Source organism: Pteropus alecto, unplaced genomic scaffold (assembly GCF_000325575.1).
Source record: "Pteropus alecto unplaced genomic scaffold, ASM32557v1 scaffold68, whole genome shotgun sequence".
Classification (NCBI taxonomy): domain Eukaryota; kingdom Metazoa; phylum Chordata; class Mammalia; order Chiroptera; family Pteropodidae; genus Pteropus; species Pteropus alecto.
In genome coordinates this window covers 8,854,526-8,877,878 of record NW_006441386.1, presented here as the reverse complement: position 1 = coordinate 8,877,878, position 23,353 = coordinate 8,854,526, and the positions used below count along the sequence as shown (strand labels likewise).

The 23,353-nt window shown below is 49.1% G+C and overlaps 2 protein-coding genes across 2 annotated transcripts in view; both read left to right on the top strand.

Annotated features, from left to right (window-relative positions):
- Window positions 1–3,067: 3,067 nt before the first annotated feature.
- EPO (erythropoietin) lies at window positions 3,068–4,882 on the top strand. The gene is made up of 5 exons (XM_006918606.1): window positions 3,068–3,080; window positions 3,627–3,769; window positions 4,031–4,117; window positions 4,375–4,554; window positions 4,724–4,882. Exons 1-5 carry the CDS (start codon window positions 3,068–3,070, stop codon window positions 4,880–4,882), a joined length of 582 nt encoding a protein of 193 aa, XP_006918668.1.
- An 8,666-nt stretch (window positions 4,883–13,548) lies between these two features.
- ZAN (zonadhesin) overlaps window positions 13,549–23,353 on the top strand; it is a 32,471-nt gene continuing 22,666 nt past the window's right edge. Inside the window, 15 exon segments of the mRNA XM_006918670.1 lie at window positions 13,549–13,592; window positions 14,508–14,569; window positions 15,020–15,166; window positions 15,333–15,604; window positions 15,779–15,866; window positions 16,567–16,719; window positions 19,156–19,320; window positions 19,629–19,720; window positions 19,901–19,979; window positions 20,089–20,235; window positions 20,754–21,025; window positions 21,320–21,431; window positions 21,908–22,197; window positions 22,486–23,142; window positions 23,145–23,329. Coding sequence (XP_006918732.1) covers window positions 13,549–13,592; window positions 14,508–14,569; window positions 15,020–15,166; window positions 15,333–15,604; window positions 15,779–15,866; window positions 16,567–16,719; window positions 19,156–19,320; window positions 19,629–19,720; window positions 19,901–19,979; window positions 20,089–20,235; window positions 20,754–21,025; window positions 21,320–21,431; window positions 21,908–22,197; window positions 22,486–23,142; window positions 23,145–23,329 — 2,765 coding nt within the window.

Here is a 23,353-nt window from a genome sequence, read left to right as displayed (position 1 = left end):
CTCAGGGGAATGACTCGAATGAAGCTATTCAATGGGAAAGTTAATCTAGCGACAGCGACAGCGACAGCGTTGTGAATTGACTGGAGGAGTCAGTGAGTAGACCCCCTGCAGTGGTCCTGGGACTGGGTCAGCACTATGCCAGAGGAATACAAGCAGGTGGATGGAGGGAGCACTGACTAGGGGGTGGTGGGCATTGAAGGGCAAGCCTTAGGTAGGTAGCTTGCTGATTTCTTCCTGCTCCTCAGGGTCCCCTGATGAGGACGAATAGCTGGACCCTGCTGGTCAGTATCCAAGAGCACCTGGGTTGAAGTTGGCCCCCAAACCAACTTCTGCCCTCTTAGCAGGATTATGCAGTTTAGAGATTGGGTGTGGGTAGACCAAGACTCTCTCTTCTACCCTCTCTTCCAAGCTGCAATTGTAGCTTTTTCCAAAAGCCAGAGAGAATGAGCCAGCATCACCCCTGTCCAGCAGGCTCTAGCACCTGTGGGCTGTGCTCATGACCCATCTCCCTTCCTTTCTCGAAGGTAGGGGCCTAGGAGCCTCTGACGAGTTGCTGTCAGAGAGGTGGGAGGAGCAGGTCCTACAGCCTGAGAAGCTCTTCCTCTCCTCCCTCTTCTTAGGCTGTCTATACTCCCCCCCCCCAACTGTCCCTGGTCCCCTCTTCATGGTCAGGTCAGGGCAGTGACGCAGGAGTCAGGGAACTGGGAGTGAGGGGGTTGGAACAAAACGCATCTGTGTACGTGTGTGGACGTGAGTGTGTGTGTGCTTGTCCCACAGCTGGGATCTGGGAAGGGAGCAGAACCAGGCTCTGAGGGCCAAGAGGGGCTGGGAGCCTGCCCGGTGCTGAGAGGGAAACTGGGATCATAGGGCACAGTGGGGTGTGCAGACTAACACCCAGTACACCAGGTTCAGGGAGGGCCCCCAGAGTAGGCTGGGGGTGAGTGGAGGGCAGGGGAAGAGGGTCTGAGAGAGTCAGGCCCTCATTATTTCTCTTCATGCATCTTCCTGAATACCTCTCTGATCATGCTCCCCTGCCCCTTATGGCTCCTGCCCTCACCTCAGTGAGGTCACCTTCAGACACGCATCCTTGCCTGCCTGATCTAAAATTGCAACCTTCTCCAACACTGCTGAGCCCCCTTCTGTGCCTGTTCTTAGTCATTATGGCCATTGGAGAGCCTCTGTCTTTTAATCATTTTTGTGTTTATTGTTTGCTCTCCATTAGAAAATCAGCTCTACCAGGGCAGGCATTCTTGTCTGTTTCATTCACTGCTCCATCTCCAGCTCCTGGCCAAGAGTACGGGTGTGTGTGTGTGTGTGTGCGCGCGCGCGCGCGCATGCGCACACACACACACACATACATATATATGTATATATGTATATATGTTTCTTGAATGAATACTCATTTCTTGAAGAAATAAATATTTCTTGAGTGAATGAATGATCTCTACTCTTTCAAAACAAAACCCAAATTCCTCAGGGTGGCATTCAAGGCCCTTCACAAACTGATCCCTAACCAGCACTCTGGTCTCATTGCTATTTCTCACTTTCATACTCTCCACCCCAACACCTTCACCCTCACTTTGCTGAATTGGCCTCCCAGACCCACCTCACATATCTTCCCATTGAAATCCTACCCACCCTTCAAAGCTGAGCTTATTGTTACTCCTCCATCAAAGCTTCCACTATTCCCTCAGCTAGAGGAGCTCTCCCTCTTTCAAATTCTTATAGCTCAGTTCTGCACACTCCAGTCCTCACACACTGGCCTGTAAACACGTCTTATCTCTATGGTAAACTACAAACTCCAGGAGGCGGGAGCTAGTTCTCAACACATTTTTGTCCTGCAAAGTGTGTAGTCAAGTGTTTTGTACAAAGAAGGCACCGAATGCATGAATAAAATATCTCTAATATCATGGGATTGGGTAGGGAGTTAAGAAATATAAATAACCACCTGTATTTGTAGGACTGTACTGTCTTATGAAACCTGCGTGAGGTGGGAATGGTACTTTCATCACACCCATTTGATAGGTGAAGACACTGAGGCTCAGGTGCTGAGGCCAGTTTCCAAGGTTTGAGAGCCAGCCAGCCTTGGACACCTGCTCTGGGGAGGTTGCCTCATTGCCTCAGGGCTTCCTAGAAGCCATAAAGTCTTAGTTGCAAATCTGAGCTGCCATCACTCTGGGGAGTAGTTCTACTTCAGAGTTCGTAAGAATTCTGCCACGCAGCTAACCTGTATCACAGGTCAAAGAAACTGGGTATCAAAGTGCGTGTGTGTCCTGCGCAGCACACCATGTGCTTTGTGTCCTAAATATTCAATTTCTGGGCTTTCAGGGTCCTAGAAAGAAGGGGAGAAGACCCCCACATTTCTTGCTCCATGTGCCCCGATCAAATTCCTCAACGTGAACAACACTGGTTCTAGAAAAAGTACGGGGACTGTGAGAAGGCAGGCAACTGACTTGCCCTTGCCAGCACTTTCCGGCCTTCCAGACCCAGCCGTCTCGCAGGAACCCCCGGCACTCCCAGCTCTGAGCCCGTCCCCCCAGCCCGGGACGCTCCCGAGGCTTTCTCAGAGTGGCCCTCCTCTCCCAAGCGCAGACGTGCGGCACCATCCTGCTGGTGCACACCCAGCGGTACCTCCCGAAACCCGGGTCTGGCAAGCAGACGGGTGTCACTGCACACACGCCTACTGCGGCTCCGCTCCCGCCCCGGCTAGCCCGTGACCCAGGCGTCCTGCCCCCTGCTGACCCCCTGGCCCCCACCTCGGGCGACCCCTCACGCACACAGCCTCCCCCACCCCCACACACGCACGCACACATGCTGATAACAGCCCCGACCCCCGGCCGCAGCCTCAGTCCCGGGGCCAACTCCGTCTGGTCGCCTAGCCGCGCGTCTTCCCAGACCCAGGCCCTGTGCTCTCCCCGCCAGACCGCCGGCTCGGTGGCCCCTGGACAGTGGCCTCCTCCTCCGGCCCGTGGGGTGGCCCTGCCCCGCCGAGATTCCCAGGATGAGGGCTCGGGGCGCGGGCGCCGGGAGAGCCCTTGATCGCTGAGCGGCAGGGCAGGGCGCGGAGATGGGGGTGCGCGGTGAGTGCTCGCCCGCTGGGGAGCTCCCGCCCCGGCCCCTGTTTGAGAAAGGATTTACCGCTAGGGCTGCTGGCCCTGAGGTGGCTGGGTTCAAGGACCCGCGACTTGCCGAGGACCCCGGAAGGCAAGGGGAGTGGGGCAGCCTCCACGTGCTGGCCGGGCTTGGGGGAGTCTCTGGGAAAGGCAGAATGTGACCTGGAGACCGGGACGAGGTTTGGGGGTTCAGGGAAAAGAAGGGCTGCTATGCGAGTGAAGTGGTAGTTGATACCTGGATCCTGGAGCAAGCACCGTGATCTGCGAGAGGGGAAGCCTCTGTCACAGCGGGATTGAAGTTTGGCCCCTAGAAGTGGAGGCGATAGCTGGGGGGTGGGGTGTGCGTGCCGCAGCGGGATTGAATGAAGGCAAAGGAAACAGAACCTGAGCTCTTGGAAGGTTGGGATCGGGAGGACTAGCCCCAGCGAGGAGCAGAATGTGTGAACGTGCTTCTCCAAACCAACCCTTCTGTTCCCCTCTCTGCCTCACACCCAGCCTGGCTCTTTTTTGTAGAATGTCCTGCCCTGCTGCTCCTGCTGTCCTTGCTGCTGCTTCCTCTGGGCCTCCCAGTCCTGGGCGCTCCCCCACGCCTCATCTGTGATAGCCGAGTCCTGGAGAGGTACATCCTGGAGGCCAAGGAGGCTGAAAATGTCACGGTGAGACCTCTTCCTCAGTATATTCCACAGACTCACTCTCAGGGGTCCAGGGGTCTCCTCCAAGATCCAACTCCAGGTTCCTGGACTCTTTCCTGGCACTTGGTTAAGGGGTGGAGGTGGGAAGCCAAAGCCCCCAATAAAAATGATAAAACTGGTAACCCATAATGCATACAAGGAAGCTAGGTGAGGGGCAAAGCCTATGTCCTGTGGTCTGGGCCAGGAGCTCCTGGGGGCCCTGACTCTCTGGGTTGTACATTTCAGGTGGGCTATGGGGAAGGCTGCAGCTTCAGTGAGAATATCACCGTCCCAGACACCAAGGTTAACTTCTATGCCTGGAAGAGGATGGAGGTGTGTTCATTTTTTCCTTCCTCTTGGGGAATCTCATTTCGAGCACCTGATAGGGTGGAAAGGAGAATGATATATAGAGAGAAGAAATGGAGCAGCAAAGATGAGGGCTGAATGGAACATGTTCATTTGTTTATTCATTCATTCCAAGAAACTTTTTGCATGTCTTCTGTTTGCTCAGCTAGATGCTTGGGGCTGCTGAGAGGGAGGAGGAAGGGGCTGGCTTGGGCTAGTTGACTCCAAGTCTCTGCTTCCTTTAGATTGAGCAGCAGGCCGTGGAAGTCTGGCAGGGCCTGGCCCTGCTCTCAGAAGCCATCCTGCGAGGACAGGGCCTGTTGGCCAACTCCTCCCAGCCATCTGAGATCCTGCAGCTACATGTGGACAAAGCCATCAGTAGCCTACGCAGCCTCACCTCCCTACTTCGGGCGCTGGGAGCCCAGGTGTGTAGAGATAGACCCTCCCCCACACTCTGCTCTTTCTGTAAAATGGTACAGGGGCCCTGCTAAGGAATACTGAGGCTTTCCTCATGCCCCCTCCAATTCTGTCCTGAACCCCCTCTCCCTCCAGGGTCCCTGGCACTGCAGTAACCTTCTGTTCTTTCCTTGGCAGAAGGAAGCCATCTCCTTTCCAGAAGCAACAGCATCTGCTGCTCCACTCCGAACATTCACTGTTGATACTTTGTGCAAACTTTTCCGAATCTACTCCAATTTCCTTCGGGGAAAGCTGAAGCTGTACACAGGGGAGGCCTGCAGGAGAGGGGACAGGTGACCAGGTGCTCTCAACCCGGACACGTCCACCACTTCACTTACCACCACTGCCCATGCCACGCCTTCCACACCACCACTCCCGACCCCCCAGCAAGAGGCAAATCAGCTCAGCATCAGCCTGTCCCATGGACGCTCCAGGGCCAGCAGTGACATCTCAGAGGCCAAAAGAACTGTCCAGAGCTCAACTCAGATCTAAGGATGTCACAGGGCCAGTCTGGGGCTCCAAAAAAGGAAGAATTCAGAGGAGATCAGCTTAAACTCAGGACAGCTTGCTGGGGTGACACTGAACTCACCTCAGTTCCTCGCAGAACTGTGATGCCATGACAAGCTGGAGGGCAAATACCTCTTTTTGCACCTACCAAGCAGGGACAGGATGGACTGTAAAATTTAGGTGGCAAGCCATTACTTCTCCAGGTCTCATGGGAACTTCATGACAGCAAGAGCTCCCTGGACAATGAAGGTGGTGGGAGCCATGAAGATGGGATGGGGGCTAGCTCCTGGCTCTCTGGGGCCCAAGTTTTGCATATTTTTCAATCTCACTGGCAAGAACTGAAACCACAACATGGCTCTTGGCTTTTTTTGTTTTCCTGGGAGCCCCCTATTTCCCTGGCTCTGCCCCCACCCAGGTAGCAGGCCTGGGAAACCAGAGGTGGATGGGGTCAGGCCCTACGTGCTGCCTCACATGGCCTGTCTGACCTCTTGACCCACTGGGCCTGAGGCCACAAGCTCTGCCCACATTGGTCAATAAGGAGGCTCCATTGAAGGTTATTCCTCAGTAGGCAGCTGCCAACGTTTAATTCTTTCGCCTCTTTTCTGTGGCCCCTTTAACTAATGCCACATTCTCAGCATCAGCCTTTGGCACCTCAGTGCACAAACCCCGTATAAATCTAGCTGACTTCTTTCCTTGCCTGGGGATGGTCACCATTAATGCTCTACCTGGAGACTTACAGAAGGAGCAGTAGACAGCAGTGCAGAAGGAGTCATCCTTTGAGACAGTTGACTCATTGAGTATTCGCTCTATGCCCAGTATTCTCTAGATAGCTCACTCTATGACTTCATTTTATTCCTCATGCAGCCCTATCAGATAGTTACTGCTGTCATTCCCATCTCATAGATAAAGTAAAATAACCTGCCCAAGGCCAAAGCAACAGGAATTCTTCCAGCACTCACCCATTTCTTCTTCTGCTTGTTCTTTCCAAGTAACCCCTGTTACCTGCTCCCCTGGGATGGCAGACACAGAACAAACGAACTCAACCTTCACTCCTGATCCCCACTTCTAATCCAACCCTTTACTCTGCCAACCCACTTCAAATTTCTTCCCAGAAATAATGCTTCCTGGGGCGAAGCAGTGCCCTAGAGAGACCTGTGTGGGCAAGAAAAGATGTCACAAAATTATATTGAGACCCCGATACTGATCATTTTGATCTAGAGAAGTCAGCCTTCATCCCAACAAATATGCAAAAGGGAAAGAATGTTTTGCAATCTGCAGCAGGAAAAATTAGGTGCAGGTTGCAGGGTTGGAGGGTGTTTGTCAACTATTTGAGGAGAGGCGGAGGGGTGAAGCTATGGTGGGAAGAGGCAGGGACGGGGTGGACCCAAAGGCTTATTTTTGCACCCTGGTCAACTCAGCTCCTTGGCTACAGTGTCCTCTTCAGGTCCTATGAGGAAATGCTAGAGAAATCTAAAAGCAAAAGAACCCTTAAGGTTCTGACCTCTGCACATTGCCATAAAAATTTATATTGTGGTGTACATATACAGCATCTAGTTCTTACCCCACTGCTGTGAATCAATAAGGAAGGAATCTCTCCTTGCTGGCGAAATTGAAGCTAAGAGATTTGTTCTGAAGCCCAAGGAATCCAGATAATAAATGACAGGACCTGAACTAGAGATTTAGAATTCATAACGCTGAAGCTTTGTCCACATCTTTTTTAGCCTGAGTTGCTGCCTACACATCCCCGGCTCCTTTTTCCCCAGAATTCAGGGCCATTGACCTTCAATTTCTCTTCAGATTTCTTACTGCTTTCAATTAAACAAAAAAAAAAGTGGTTAATGGAACCTGAACTATATGACCTGGGCCAGGTATAATGGGCAAGTATGTTAAGAACATTAAAACATAATTCATTTATTCCACATTTATAGAGTGCCAGCTGTGTGCCAGCCTTTACACTAAATGCCAGGGAACGTGAAATGACAGTTTGTGCTATCACAGCCCGGTGTCTCTAAGAGCAGGCAGTCTCCAGGGTGAAAAGACGGGAGCTCATTAATTCAGCCATAGTCAGCTTGGTATGTGACTTGAGTGCCGAGATGTGGGGCTACGCAGAGGCCCGGGATGTGAAGAAACTGGTGAGGGCCAGAGTCCCTGCACGGAGACACAGATATGCCAGGAGGTCATTGCCAGATTTTGGAGGTTCTTGAAGTGTGGGCCAGGAGTATGAACTTTCTTCTGTACTACTATTATTATGATTGACAACACATTAAACTCTGGCACCTACACGATCGTCTGTGATTCTTACTATAGCGCCATGAAACAGGAGGACAATAGGTATCACTCCCACTTGTCAGACAGGAAACTAAAACTATGTTCCACCAGGTATGTGATAGAGCCAGTTCCTCTGACTTCCTGGTGGGACAGTAGCCAGCTCAGCCCAGTTCTGAGTCAGTGGGTTACATAATTGTTAATGGAGATGCCTTCTGTTTGTAGTGTGTTTTGTGATTTACAAGGTGCTTTCCTGGGCGTCTTTTATTTGCTCTCTTAAACCCATGAGGAAGGCAGAGATGGTAGAGGATTCCCATTGCAGAGGAGAAAACCGAGGTCCAGAGAGACTATGGGCCTTGCCTAGGTCATAGACACTGAGAGGAAGGGCTAGGACCAGAACCCAGGCTCTCTGACTCTAGGTCCCCACTTTACCTGAAGCACAGATCATCCGGAAAGTAGAGGGAGCAGATGGAGGGGGTGGACAATAAGAGGCATTAAGCATGTCTAACCCTCACTCCCAAATCTTCCCCACTCCATCCCCTGCCTCAGTCTCCCACTTCTTCCCTGAATAGGGAAAAGGTGCCTACAACTCTTCCCACCACCAAGTCTCCCAGCACTAGGGGCCAACTCAGTCACCTCTTGCAGCCCCAGCTCCCACCTTGACTTTAGCTTTCTGGTCTTGGATACCACTAATGTGGATCCTCTCCCTGGGCCTAAGCATCTGGCTGACCAAAAGCACTTGCCCGACCGTAGTTCACAGGCTGCTTAGGATTTTTCTGGAACTACTCAGGTTACAAGTCTCCCTGCAACAGGTGACTCTTACTGGAGTTGAGTTAGCTAAATGGGGCCTCTTAGACAGTGGAATCTAAGCTGAAAGTTAACTGTATTATTTCCATTTGGTCAAGGCTAATTCCTCTAAAATTCCATCATAAAACTGTGACATTATGAAAGACTATTGGCAACAGAAAAACAGAGCAGTGTGGGTTCCCAACTCACATGAGTCACGCCCAAATATCTATAAACTCCCTTCTTGATTAAAAAATTGATTATTAAAAAAGATTATGTAACCCACACACAGTTTCTGATTAAAAAAACTTGTCTGCGTTAGTCTCTCTTCTCCATCTTACAGATGAGAAAACTGAGGACTAGAGAGGGTGAGCAAAGTACCCAAGGACACATAGTGAAAACAGGACTGACTCCAGTTCCCTGGAGTAATTCCTAGGGATATTCCACATCCTAGGGTCTCTCACACCTATTCCTGCCAAAGTCTTATCAGGTGACACATCTTTTTGGGCCTTGCCCCATTCCTGATTCCCCAAAATGCAGATCCCAATGGTTCCTTCTCACCATCACCTTTCATTCCTTCCTGTCCTGCTTTGAACTCCCAACCCCCATCTCCAGGCAGATTGGAAGCTGTGACTGTCCAGCTCTGTGGCGCCAAAGGAAGGTCAGGAAAAGCAGCCCTCAGAGGCCTTATTGCCCAACCAGGAGGGGCTGTGGATCAATTGGCTTCTGCTTCTCTTTCCTGGGTTAACCATTTCCTGACTCTGTCCCTCTGTTGATTGCTCTGCTAACCTGATCTGGAGGAAAGTAGACCAGGGTTTGGATAGGCATTTTTTACATCCCCAGCTTTGATGTAAAGGGGCAGAGGATCTCTTTCTCCGTGGGTCTAACCCCTGCATGAGCCCTGTTAGTACTCATTTGGGCAGGGGAGTCCCTAAGACTGCAAAGGGGCTTGCAGATCTCTTGGATGCCTAGTGCTCAGCTATGCCAGCCCCTCCCTGACAGTCCAGAAGAATGGCCTGGCCAGACATCACTATCACTTGCCAGGCACTCTGGATATAGATTTAATAGTAGAGGGTTGGGGGTTGCCAAGGTAAAGGAAATGAAACTGAACTAGGAACACATGAGTGTGATTGGATACAGGAAACACGGACTCACGATAGCTCAGTTCACTGCAGGCCAGCCCTCCAGCTTAGACACAGCTGTGTGTCTGCAATGAAAGTCAACTGGGTTTTTATTTTTTTAATTTATTTTTATTTTTTCCTTTTCTTTCCTCTCTCTCTGTATTTTTACTTGTTTATTGAGGTAACATTAGTTAATACAATTATATAATTTTCAAGTGTACAAAACATTTGACATCTGTATATTCTATTGTGTATTCACCAAAGTCCAGTTTCCTTCAGCTACCATATATTTGATCCCCTTTACCCATTTCACCTCCCCCTAACCCCCGATATTTGACCCCCTTTACCTCGTCTACCTCCCCGCTCCTCGCCCACCCCACTAGTAACCACTAGTCCATCGTCCTCTGGTAACCACTAGTCTATAGTCCATGTCCGTGAGTCTCTGTTTGTTTGTCCTGCTCATTTGTTGCTTTTAGGTTTATATCCCACACATAAGTGATATCATGTGATTTTCAACTTTTTCTGTCTGGTTTATTTTGCTTAGCATGATTATCTCGAGGTCCATCCATGTGGTCGCAAATGGCAGTATTTCATCTTTTCTTATGGCTAAGCAATATTCCATTGTATATATGTACCACAGCTTCTTTAGCCAATCCTCTATCGTAGGACCCTTTGGTTGCTTCCATGTCTTGGCCACCATGAATAATGCTGCTATGAATATTGTTGTGCAAATATCTTTTTGGATATAGATATTCAAGTCTTTGGGGTAAATACCCAGTAGAGGGATTGCTGGATCATTCAACTGGGTTTTTAAAGTAGAAAAACTGTCCTTTCAGCTGCAATCTTATGTAGAATTGCCATTTATGAAACTGATAAGAGCAGAGCTGCTCTGGCTGGGGTGGGAAACTCCCCCACAATATGGATGCCCCTAACAGCCCCCAGGTGGGTCCTTGCAGAACTGTGGGACCGGGCAGGACACAGCGTGGAGACCGTCAGCGCCATGCTCTTATACTGGGCAATTGACTTCATTTCTTCCACACAGAGAAAAGGACAATATCTTTGCTATGAACAGGACATGACAATCTGTTAGGTTAGCTCACAAGATTGCTGTTTCCCGCTCCTGGAAAGCTCTCGATCCACTCACATCCCCACGCCTGCTCCACGACATTAGCATCCATCCACACCACATCCCTCACCCTCCACAACCTCTTCTCCTGTTTCCCTAGCTCCAGCCAGCCTTTCTTTAATCTATATCCACACACCCCAACCCACACTCGACACCCAGGCTGCCTGAGCAGCCTTTTGAAAACACAAATGGGATCAAGTCACTTCCACTGCTTAAAACTTTTGGTGGCTCCTCAAAGCTATGGTATTCAAGGTATCCTAGACAGGGTCTACACACACACACACACACACACACACACACACACACACACACTTTTCTCCAAAAGTCATGCTTCCTCTGAGCTTGGAACATTTCCTCTTCCTGGAATGTGCCTTCCCAACTTCTTTACCTAGTTACCATCCTTCTGTTGTTTAGAAAGCCCCTTAGGTGTCACCACCTGCAGAAGGCTTCCCTAACCAGCTCCCTTCCTTTCTTATTACCAGTGACCTGTGTCGGAGACTCCTTCCACATGCTCCCTATCAAGCACTCATCTGTCTGCCCACCACAGGAATGCACGTTGGAATGAAGTCACCATTGTAAAGTGTGGCCAAAAATGGGAAGGGCTGGAGTGGAGGAGAGAGGGTTGGCATAAGGGCAAACAGGAAGGTGAGGATGAGCAGGTTGTGGTCAGGACTGGCATAAAGCTTATCTGAGAGAGATATGACTGTAGCCTCCTTGCCACTGGAGTCTTCTCCATTTGCCTCCTTCATAGATGAAACAGAAGCCATTAAACATGCATTTGTATAGTCCTCTCCTTACTCTCTTTACAAAGCTGCTTGCCCCTCCCGTTTTCTGTGTTCTAGACTTTTCTACTCACCCTCTCAGGAGCCCTTTGCTCATCTGTCTTGCTGTTGCACTCTTCTCATGAACATTTATATGGGTTCAAATTTCTCTTACCTTAAAAAGACCTTACTTTGTCCCAGTTTCTGCGCCTACTCTCCAAGTCTCCTTTAGATGGCCCCACGGCTTTGAAACATCCTCCCAACCAGGCCCCTCAAAGTTCTCTATGACAAACCAAATATATACGAAGGAACACCTAGATGCATCAATATGCAGAAGACATGAAAACCCTGCCCACCCCTTCCCAGAGGGCACCACTGTGAACAGGTTGCTATGTGACCTCCTAGTTCTATCTCTACATCTCGACCTGAGTATGTACATAAACACATACTTTTGTTCTGAAATTTTACATAAATGAGTTCATGCCATAATTTTTTTTTTCTGGGACTCACCTCTTTTGTTTAACATCTCTCTAGGTGTTCTTTCCACTATTTGAATCTGTGAATCTACCGCCATTCCTTTTTTTTTTTTTTAAGTCAGAAATAAACTCTAATAGTATATTATCAAGTAATACTTTAAACATATTTTTTGAACTTGTGGTAAAATACACATAACATAATATTTGTCATCTTAAACATTTTTAAGTGTACAGTTCAGTGGCATTAAGTACATTCACATTGTGCAGCCATCACTACCATCCATCTCCCGAACTCTTCCATCTGTAAAATTGAAACTTTATATCCATTAAAAACTAACTTCCCATTCCCTACTCCCTCAGCCCCTGGCAACCACTATTCTACTTTCTGCGTCTATGAACTGGCCTACACTAAGCACCTTATAGGAATGGAATCGTATAGTATTAGTTTTTTTGTGACGGATTGATTTCACTTAACATAATGTCCTTAAATATTGTAACATGAGTCAGAGTTTTCTTCTTTTTTAAGGCTGAATAACATTCCACTGTATGTATATATTACATTTTGTTTATCCATTCGTCTGTCTATGGACACTTGGGTTGCTTCCACCTTTTGTCTATTTTGAATAATGCTGCTATGAACATGGATGTACAAATATCTGTTCAAGTCCCTGCTTTCAATTCTTTTCAGTTCTTCCAGTTCAGCATACCCAGAATGGAATTACTGGACCATATAGTAATTCTATTTTTATTTTTTTGAGGAGCACCATTTCTTTTTAATACCTGCATAATATTCCTTCATATGAATAATATTTCTCAAATATGATCTGACTGCATATCTACTTGTAAACATTTGGATAATCTCAATTATTTTCCTATTGTAAACAATGCTGCAATTAACATCTTTAAAGTGTGTACATCTTTGTGCAAATACACATGTATTTCTGTGGGAAGATTCCTAGAAAGATAATGCTGGGCATTATATACATTTGGAAGTTTAATAGTCATTGTCAAATTACCTTCTTAGAAATTTTCACCAACATACAGTCTCATTAACAATATATTTGAGTGTTTCTACCTGCATCCTGGCCTACACTCCTTGCTATCGATTTTTTAAATTGTTTTCAGAATGACAGTTGTGGTTTGATCAGCATTTCCCTCGTTACTAGTGAAGCAGAGCATCCTTTCCAATGTTTACTGGCTGGCTGTATTTCTTCCTCTGTGACGTGTCTTTTTCAACCCTGCCGATAAGCATTTCGATCCTCACTTTACTTGACCTTCTTGTCGCCTTTGCCACTGTTGCCAACTATAGAATTTTAGGTTTGAAATTATTTTCTGTTGGAATTCTGCAGACAATGTTCCGCAGCCTCTTAGAATCCACGGTTGCTATTGAAAAGTCCTACGCCATGCTGATTCCTGATCCTTAGTATGTGACCTGCTTTTTTCTGTCTGAAAGTATTTAGGATCTTCCCTTCACCTCTGATATTCTGAAATTTTATGACATGCCTTTCATGAGTCTCTTTGTGCCAAACCCCTTTTAATCAAGAGACTCATGTTTCAGTTCTGGGAAATCTTATATAGTTTTTCTTGAGTAATTTATTTTCCTGTGTTCTCTCTTTTTTGAACTCTTTTGGTTGGATGTTAGATTTTCTGGACTGATTCTCCAAGTCTTTTTCTCTTTTCCTTCTCTCTTGCTTTCTTTCTCTCTCATTCTCATATTATTTCTCTTGATTTTGATTTACAACTCTTCTATTGAATTTTAAATTTTAACCCTCATAGTTTTTATTTCCAGTTCTCTGATTGTCTAGTTTTCATGGCATCCTCAGAAAGATGCCCAGAGAGGGGGGTCAGGGGTGTCTAAAGCGGCCTGGGCTCCTCACTCTGCCTTCCCCCTCTCCCGTGAAAGCCTCCTCTGAGGTCCCACATGGCTCCTCCAGTCTGGACTCTGGTGCTGCTGGTGGGGGCTGCCTGGGGCCAGGACCACATACCTGTCCCTGTCCGGTAAGCTGGACTGAAAAATGAGGGTTGGGGATGCTCTGAGGAGTGAAGGGCAAAGTTGGGGGATGCAAGCAGCCTAGTGATGAAGGGCACAGTCCTGAGGAGGAAGGCGGGAGCCCGATGGGATGGGAAGAGGATGGTGAACAGAAATAGGGGTCCCCACAGCCTCAGAGTCTAGAACTGAGGGGTGTGAGAACTCGGTGGGAGCAGAACAGAGCTGAAATGTGAGGAAGGAGGGAGGAGGTACAGAGCTGGGGAGATAGGTCTGAGGATGGCAGAGGAAGAGAAAGAGATTGAGCCCTCAGCATGGAAAAAACCTAAGGCAGACCCAGGGAGAGAGAGACTTCAAGTAGGAGGCAACAAGGAATGATGGCTGGCTCCGTGTCCTGGAGCTTGCATGAGGAGATTCGAACAAGGAGAACTTGAAGAACTAAAACAAAGGGCTGCTCTATGTGGCCCACGCCACCTGGGGAGGAGCGGCAGTTTCTCTGGAGTTTGTAAGGTGAAGAGAGGTAGTCAGTCCCTTTGTTAGTTATTTCTATGTTCAGCTGCATGTACTTGGGGCAATACCACCCTCGCCACACACCCAGAAATACAGGACCTATATATTCCCTACTCTATGGGGAAAATTTGGGCTATAGGACAAGAAGACCTCAACCCAAAAGAAGGAGATTCCCCAGGTGTAAACTGATTCCTCCTCGCCTGAAACCGAACCACTCCTGATGTCCAGGGCATAGAGGGATGGAGGGTACTAGTGGAGATGTGAGGAGCTCTCAGAGAAGATACATGTTCAGATATAGATGAGAACTTAAGGTGAGCTCACAGTTATTGAGGCTTATAATTCTTGATAATGACAAGTATTGTATTTTGTTATTTCTTCAAATTAATCTTAAGGAAAGAGAAGCCTCCAGACCAGAAGCCAGTCGCCGACAGCTCTAGGGATGACTGTGAGTTGAAAATCAGGACTGCTCAGACCTTCTCTCCCTCCCAGGGAGGTCACCCATGTGCCCTTGGGGGCAGCCTTTAGGTGACAGAAGGTGGAGGGTACTATGGAGGAGTCCAGTATAAGCCCTGCCTAAGATTCACATTCTAATTAACAGCAACAACAACAAGTATATGCTGCCCAGACAAAGCCTGTCTGCCCCCCAGAATCCAGCCCCCAGGACCTCAGATTGCTATCTCAGATCTAGACATTCTGCCCACCCCATCCCACTCCTGCCCTGAATTTCTCCTAAGAGATGACTTATTTCTCAGATTCTCTTTCCCAAATCTTGGACCCTAATCTTAGTGGCCACCTTCTCTAAGCTTAGCAGCCCTACTAACCCCTACCTGTCCAGTTTGGCTCTGAAGCTGGCCCTCTCCTCTCTCCTGGCCTCACAGTGGCCTTTTCTTCCCAGCCATTATCACCCAGTGTGATTTTGAGGACAACTCCAAACCCTTCTGTGATTGGACACAAGTGTCCACAGATGATGGGGACTGGACTCGAACCAGCGGGCCCTCCCCCACCGGCAGCACTAGGCCCCCTGGGGGGTATCCCAATGGAGGTGAGGAAGCCTAAGGTTTAGAGAGGCAGCTGGGAGGTGGGCACAGTCAGATCTGGGTGGAGGAAGCAGGAAGGCAGCTGGGAGTGGGCTCCTGGGCTCTGGGAAAGATGTGGGGGCAGCCCTTGAGGATGGCAGAACCTCACCATCCTGAGCTCTGCCTCCCCAGAGGGCTACTTCCTGTACATGGACTCGAGCACCTTCCCCCGGGGCGGAGTGACCCGTCTGCGCAGCCCCCGAATATGGGAGCAAGGCCCCCTGTGCGTGCACTTCGCTTACCACATGTTTGGACTGTCATGGGGCGCCCAGCTCAAACTGCTGCTATTCAGGGGCACCAAGGACAAGCACCCCCACCTGCTCTGGAAACACCTTAACACCCAGAGCCTCTCCTGGATGCCCACTGCTGTCACTGTGCCGATAGGGCACGCCCTGCCCAGCCGGGTGAGGCTGAGGGCAGAGCCTGGGGCCCCAGTGGGAATCTGGATGTTGGGGGACCTGGGAGGGGCTGGGACAATGAGGGGTGTGGGGATGCTGGGTCATCTGAATTCAGGCAGGAAACTGGGAGCCTGAGACAAAGGGGCTCACAAGATAGGTGGTCCCTCCTCCCTCCCACAGCTGGTATTTGAAGGAGTAAGGGGCAGCACTGCTTACCTGGACATCTCTTTGGATGCCATCTCTGTCCATCGTGGCTCCTGTAATCAAGGTGAGCCCCTGTCCCTCCTCCTCTTCCTCCCACCTCGCCCCATCATCTGCTCAGGGTGACAGGAGTAGCTCAGGGACCATGACCCTAGTTTCTTCCAAAGCTGAGGCTACTTTCTTCCCTCTACTTTCACACCCTCTACCTTTGACTCTTAAAGTAGCCACATCTAGAGAGAGGTTCTCCCTTAACAGAGTTGTGGTGATACCTATGCTAAAGTGACCAATCATTCTGGTTTGTCTTGGGCTGTCCATATTTTAGCACTGAAAGTCCTGAATCACGGGGAACCCTTAGGCCTGGGCAAACCTGGATGTTTGGTCACTCTGGCTGCTACTCCAGATCTATCCAAAATTATCCCTCTAAGCTGATGTTAGAGATTTTAGGGGATCAAATTCAAGGGAGGGAAAATGCTAGAAGCTGGGTACAAGAAACTAACACTGAGCACAGGCCCTGTGCTAGATGGCCCTGTGCTCAGACAATCTAATTTACAACATGCAGATATTGTTTATTCCTAGTTTATAGGTGAGGAAACTAAGGTTTGGGCAATTTAAGTAATCTATGCCAGGAATACAGTTGCTAGAGAGTGGGACTGTAGCTGGCTTTCCAGTCCTTTGTGGCTCAGATTAGGACTCCAGACTGAGGCATGCTCTTCAGGGCCTCCTTCTCTCGGTAAAAATAAAATCTTTCCTCCTTTCTTTCCCCTCAGTCTGCATAATGCATACGTGTAGTTTCGACACTCCAAATGATCTCTGTGGCTGGAGCTGGATCCCAACAGCCTCTGGGGCCAAGTGGGTTCAGAAGAATGGGTCATCAGGGGTGTTGAACGTGGGGCCTGAGGATGACTTCTCCAGCCCTGGTAGTGAGTAATGGCCACACTCCTGTCCTCTGACTTTCTGGGCCTGTAGTGACCTCACAGGAGTTTATGATGTTTGCCTGACAACCCTACAATAATAACTCTACTTGGGACAATCTGGGGTGAACCCCAGCAACCTCAAACTTCTATCAGCTCAAGTTACCTGGCAGAAAGCAGATTCCAGGCATCCAGCCAGATCACCCTATTGCCACCCCACAATCACCTTTCTTCTGCATTCATCCAACAAATATTTATTGAGTACCTACAATGTGCCAGGTACTGTCCCAAGCACTTAAGATATATCAGCTTACAAAATAGACAAGAAGCAGTGGGGGGCCAGGGGAAGAAAGTTCCTGAAACAATAAAGAAGTAAATTATACAGTTATAAGATAAGCAGTGCTGTCAGAAAAATACAAAGTAAGGGGATTAGGAGTGCAGGGGTAGGGTGGGCTGTACATCTCAAATAGGGCAGTCAGGGTAGGTCTCATTCAGGTCACATAAGAGTACAAATTTGAAGGAGGTAAGGGAGTGAGGCATGAAAATTTCAAAGGGAAGAATGTTCTAACCAGAGGGGCCAGCCATGCAAAAGCCCTGAAGTAGCAGCGAGCTGGTGGGGATTGGGGGTGGGAGGCTGTTGAGGTATAGCAGGGAGCCATGTGGCTGGGATGGAGAGGATGAGCTCAGACAAATCCTAGGAGGGAAAGACCATGTAGAGCCTTGAAGGCCGTTGTCAGGACTGTGGCTTTTATTCTGCATGGATGGTGAGCCTTTGCAGATTTGGAGCAGAGGAGTGACTTGATCTGACTTATGTTTAAAAGGATCTCCTGGTTTTTGTGTTGAGTATCCACTGAAAGGATGGGGCAAGGGTAGATACAAGGAGGTCATTTAGGAGGCTTTTGCAATAATCCAGGTGATACTCTTTCTTCCTTCTGTTCCATCCATGTCTATCCATAGCTTCTTTTCCCCCACCTCCCTGTGCTCTTGGCCGGGCTTTACTTCTTCTTCCTATGGTTGACTCTTTTCTTCCCTCCTTCCTTCTCTTCCTTCTCTCTTCCCTTTCTTCCCTCCCTCCCATCCTCCTCTCTTCCTTCCTCCCTCCCACTCTCCCTCCCTCTCTCCACTTTGGCTCCTTTTCTTTCCCTCACAGCAACCACCTCCTCTCTCAATCTGCCCCACACAAAGCACACTTTCAGCAGTCACTGAGTGCGCGCCATGCCAAGCTTCACAAGTCAGAGAAGATCATGCTGCCTAATTTCCTCTCCGAGTTTCTACCTCTTCTTTTTCCTCCTTCCCTTTGCCTGGCTCTATTCTCAAGCCTTTCCCTTCCTACCACCTTATTTTCATTTTCTTTTCTCTTTATCTCCAGCTTTCCCTCCCCCTACTCCATGGCCCTTTCTGTCCTATCCAACTAACTCCATATTCTCCTTCCTTTGAGCTTTTCTGCTGCCTGAGGTTTGCCTTCTAGAAAGACCTTGAGAAACCCCCACCCGTTTGTATTCTAAGCCCTTGGAGAGCAGGGCAGGACCAGTCCATCTCTGTGTCACTCCCCACCCCCAGCATTTAGCGCCCTAACCCATGCCCAGCAGTTTAAGTAGATATTGTTGTTGTTGTTTTAGAGTTTCTCTCTCTTCCTTTTTCTATCTTGCTCAATTATATTTTTTCACCTTTCCTTTCTTTTTCTCCTACTTCTCTATTTCTCAAATGTCCCAGTATCGCCACGCCTTGCTTTTTCTTTCACCATTTACCATGCCCTTTCCTTCCCTTTCCCTCCTCCTTCCCTGTCGTTTCTTCTCTTTTCATTTCTCTCCCACTCCCTCCCGTTCTCTTTTTCAGCCCTCTCCTCTCCCTTTCCCGAAGTCCACCTTCCCCGGGCCGGCGTGCGCTCATCAAACGGGCCCGCGTTCGACTCCGGAACTTGCACGCACACAGGCGCGCTGTCCGCAGCCGCCTCAATTCCCCCCACTCGCACCCCCCGCCCCGGCTACCAGTTGCGTCACCGAGCGAGGTCCAGGTCGATTGGCTGCCTAGGCTGGTGGCAAAGATAGGGTCGGGAGATGCTAGCCCATCTGTGTCAGACCAGCCGTCTTTCACCGGTTTGTGTGAATTGACTGTGTCCAATGGGTCAAGAGAATAAAGACATTATGAGTCTGAGGGACCTAAAAAATCAGAACCCAAAGGATAAGGTTTTGGCTGCTGCTTCTGGGAGGATACCACTTTTCACACGGTGACGCCCACTTCCTTACCTCGCCCTGCCAAGCACTTCTGGAAGGACTGAAGGCGTCGGCCAGTCCTGAGACATGTGTAGGCCCACCTCAGCGCTGGCTGATTCTAGGCAGCTGTTGGAGCTCCCCAGGGCCAGGCCTCCTGCCCTTGCAGGGCCCGTCTGGGTGCCATACTGCCCCAATTTCAATCACTCCATCTTATTGACCTTTTGCTTCGCAGGTGGTTTCTACATGCTCCTGGACTCCAAAAATGCAAAACCAACGCAGAAATCTATCCTCCTGAGCCCCCTGAGCCAGTCGTCTGGCTGTCTGAGCCTGTCTTTCCACTATACACTCCATGGCCAGTCTCCTGGAGCAGCCCTCATTGTCTATGCTTCCGTCTTGGGTGAGAGGGGCAAAGTCACAGGATTTACATTAACCTGAGGCTCATCCCCCAGGGTCAAGTTAATGGGAAGATATGGGTCTAGGGAAATCTGGGCTATGTGCAAGATTATTCCACAGAGTGGAATCAAGAGCCGTCAGGGCACTGGATTCTAGAAAAATAAAGTGTCAGGAGGTGAGAGAGAACGTGCTGCATTCAGGGGAAAGGAATACACTACAAGCATTCCCTTTGCTGCTTATCCTTCTGAGTACAAGTTAGAAGTCATTTTCCAGTCCCTGAAATCCCATGTCCTCACATTCCTTTCATTGCAGGTAGCATCCGGAAACACACTCTTTTCTCAGGACAATCTGGTCCCAACTGGCAGCCTGTTTCTGTCAATTACACAGGCCAGGGACAGATTCAGGTATAGAGGAGCAAGAGGTCGGGTTTCCTTGCCCATGGTAGGCACCCCTGATATTGAAATGGATTGAGGGCCTGGGCACTGGGAACAAAGTGCCTGGGTCCCTGAACAGAATAAAATCAGATGGGGGTTGGGCTTTTGGGCTGTTTTCTCATGCCCGGCCCCCTCTCCTTCTCTCTTCAGTTTACTGTGGTGGGCGTGTTTGGAAAGATCCCAGAACCAGCTGTGGCAGTGGATGCAATCAGCATTGCTCCCTGTGGGGGTGAGAGCAAGGCCCTGGGAGGCCCAGATCTCTTAGAACCAGGGGTGGGATGGGGGAGGAATAGAGAGCATGGCCAAAATTTCTCAAATTTCCCATTTTGATCCCTTAGAGAGCTTTCCTCAGTGTGACTTTGAAGATGATGCCCATCCTTTCTGTGACTGGGCCCAGACATCAGGGGATGGTGGATACTGGACCAGAGGTAGTAAAAATATGCCTATCCAGCATACAGACCCCTTCGGAATGTTATTTAACAGAGGTGAGGAGATTGAGGACCCCTTGAACCAACAGATTACTAAATCTGCTCCCAGCTGGAGGGCTGGCTGATGTGATTAATGGACCGATGTTGTAGGTAGTAAAGATAAGCCAGCAGGTATTTATTGAGAAATGCCATGGGGCCAGGGCTGTGCAGATGACAGAGGTAGAGTGAGTTGAGGATTCTTATGGCTGTGGAGTCACTGAAACCCCCAGAAAATCCAAGCATCTCACTTCACTGAGCTCAAGGCTTCAAAATCCACTATCTTGTTTTCATTCAAGATATTTACTGGTGCAGCCAACAAAGGAATCTGAGTTGCTGGTTTTATTTTCTCTTTCTGATCCTGCCATATTCAGTTAGAAAAGTCCAAAATGAGCAAACAAAACAAAATGCTACAATGTGGGGAGTTTGGGTATTTGCATCAAATCCCCATTTGGAAAAACAAGGTGTTACTAAAGAAATCAACATTAGTCTTGTCATGTGGAGGTTTCTCATCTTGTCCATTCCTTTCTTTTGCCCAGAAGGTGGCTTTATCTACCTTGAGGCTAACAACTTCTCCCGGGCAGGCCAGTCTTTCAGACTGGTGAGTCGGCCCTTCTGTGCTCCTGGTGCTGTCTGTGTGGAATTTGCCTACTACATGTATGGCCTTGAAGAGGGCACTAAACTGAGGCTCCTCCTGGGGAGTCCTGCAGGCAGTTCCCCAACTTCTCTCTGGCAACGCATTGGGTCTCAGAGCCCTGACTGGCTGAATGTCTCCATCACCATCCCTTCAGGACATCAACAGCCCATGCAGGTGAGAGAGTGAGCCCTATAAGTATGTGTGTGTGGGGCATGGTAAGGGGGACATAATGCCCAGTATCCGGGAGCACATCCAAGGCTGAGAAGATGGGAGGCTGGAAGAACAGAGCAGAGGTGAATTTGGTGTTCCTGAGAAGGCTGCAGAAAAGAGGCAGGGCTAGAGTTGGACTGCTGAGGCTGGAACAAGGTGACATTTTGGCAGAGATGCTGAGGTGCCTGGCAGAGTTGCTGAGGTGCCGGGGATTTACTTTCATTTCTATTTTCCTTCTCTCTCCCTCATTATTTTTAGTTGATACTTGAAGCCATCAGAGGTACCAACACTGCCTTTGTTGTTGCTGTGGGTTTCATCTTGATCAATCACGGGACCTGTCGAGGTAAGACAGAACCCAAGACCCCAGAAAGCGGACAATGCTCTGGGATGACCATCCCTTGGGTTTCTCTATACGTACTGCTTAAAACGCAAGTCCTCTCTTGTGCCTGAGTTCTCAAGACAGCTTTGTTGTCTGTATTCTGCCCACCTCTACCTTCTTGGCCCCATCAGGATGCTTACTTGAGTGGATGTGACTTTGGTGCCATAAATTTCTGTAATGGGATCCAGAACCCCTTACCTATTGACTGGTGATCCTGAAGGGAAGACTGATATCCTATTCATTTTGAGTTTCCTGTTCCTGGCACAATATCTGATATATATTAGGAACAGTGGTTGTTGAGTGTTTGTTAAGAGAGTGAAGATAAGGTTGGGAGTGGAAGGAGGGGTGTGAATAAGCTATCCCTTTGATCCTACCCACTCCAATTAGATGTGAGTGAAGAAAGTGGTGGTATGATTTTGACTAAACTCCAAGGATTTTTTCTTTCTTTGCAGAACCTGTGCCAACAGTGCTTCCTTCCAAATCTGCTGGCCCTTCTGAAACTCCTCTCTCCACTGAAAAACCTATGGCCACCACAGGAAAACCTGTGGCCCCCACAGAAAAACCTACTGTCTCCAATGAAATATCCACCATTCCCACAGAAAAGCCCACTGTCCCCACAGAAAAGCCCACCGTCCCCACAGAAAAACCCATCTTCTTCACAGAGAATCTCACCATTTCCACTGAAAAGCTCACTGTTCCCACTGAAAAGCCCACTGTCTCCACAGAAAAACCCACTGTCCCATCTGAAGAGCCCACTGTCCCAACAGAAAAGCATACTGTGTACACTGAAAGGACTACTGTCCCCACAGAAAAGCCCATAATATCCACAGAAAAGTCCACTATCCCTACAGAAAAGCCCACAGTTCCCACAGAAAAACCCACTGTCCTACCTGAAGAGCCCACCATCCCATCAGAAAAACATACTGTCCACACTGAAAGGACTACTGTCTCCACAGGAAAGCCCATAATATCCACAGAAAAGTCCACCATCCTCACAGAAAATCCCACCATCCCCACAGAAAAGCCCACTGTCTCCACAGAAAAGCCCATTGTCTCCACAGAAAAGCCCACTGTCCCCACAGAAAAGCCCACCGTCCCCACAGAAAAACCCACCGTTCCCACAGAAAAACTCACCATCCCCACAGAAAAACCCACCATCCCCACAGAAAAGCCCACTATCCCCACAGAAAAGCCCACCGTCCCCACAGAAAAGCCCACCGTCCCCACAGAAAAACCCACCGTCCCCACAGAAAAACCCACCATCCCCACAGAAAAACTCACCATCCCCACAGAAAAGCCCACTATCTCCACAGAAAAGCCCACCATTCCCACAGAAAAGTCCACCATCCCCACAGAAAAGCGCACTGTCCACACAGAAAAACCCACCATCCCCACAGAAAAACCCACCGTCCCCACAGAAAAGTCCACTATTTCCACAGAAAAGCCCACCATTCCCACAGAAAAACCTGCTGTCCACATTGAAAGGACCACTGTCCCTATGGAAAAGCCCACCATCCCCACAGAAAAACCCACCATCCCCACAGAAAAGCCCACCGTCCCCACAGAAAAACCCACCATCCCCACAGAAAAGCCCACTGTCCCCACAGAAAAGTCTACGATCCCGACAGAAAAGCCCACTATCCCCACAGAAAAGCCCACTGTCCCCACAGAAAAGTCTACCCCACCATCCCCACAGAAAAACCCACCATCCCCACAGAAAAACCCACCATCCCCACAGAAAAACCCACCATCCCCACAGAAAAACCCACCATCCCCACAGAAAAACCCACCATCCCCACAGAAAAACCCACCATCCCCACAGTAAAACCCACTGTCCCCACAGAAAAGTCCACTATTCCCACCGAAAAGCCGACTGTCCCTATAGAAAAGTCTACGATCCCCACAGAAAAGCC

What these genes read in the sequence shown, in the direction of transcription:
- EPO (XM_006918606.1), top strand. An exon ending in AGGAGGCTGAAAATGTCACG is followed by an intron (nt 3,770 to 4,030) that starts GTGAGACCTCTT and finishes TGTACATTTCAG; the next exon opens with GTGGGCTATGGGGAAGGCTG. An exon ending in TTCGGGCGCTGGGAGCCCAG is followed by an intron (nt 4,555 to 4,723) that starts GTGTGTAGAGAT and finishes TTTCCTTGGCAG; the next exon opens with AAGGAAGCCATCTCCTTTCC.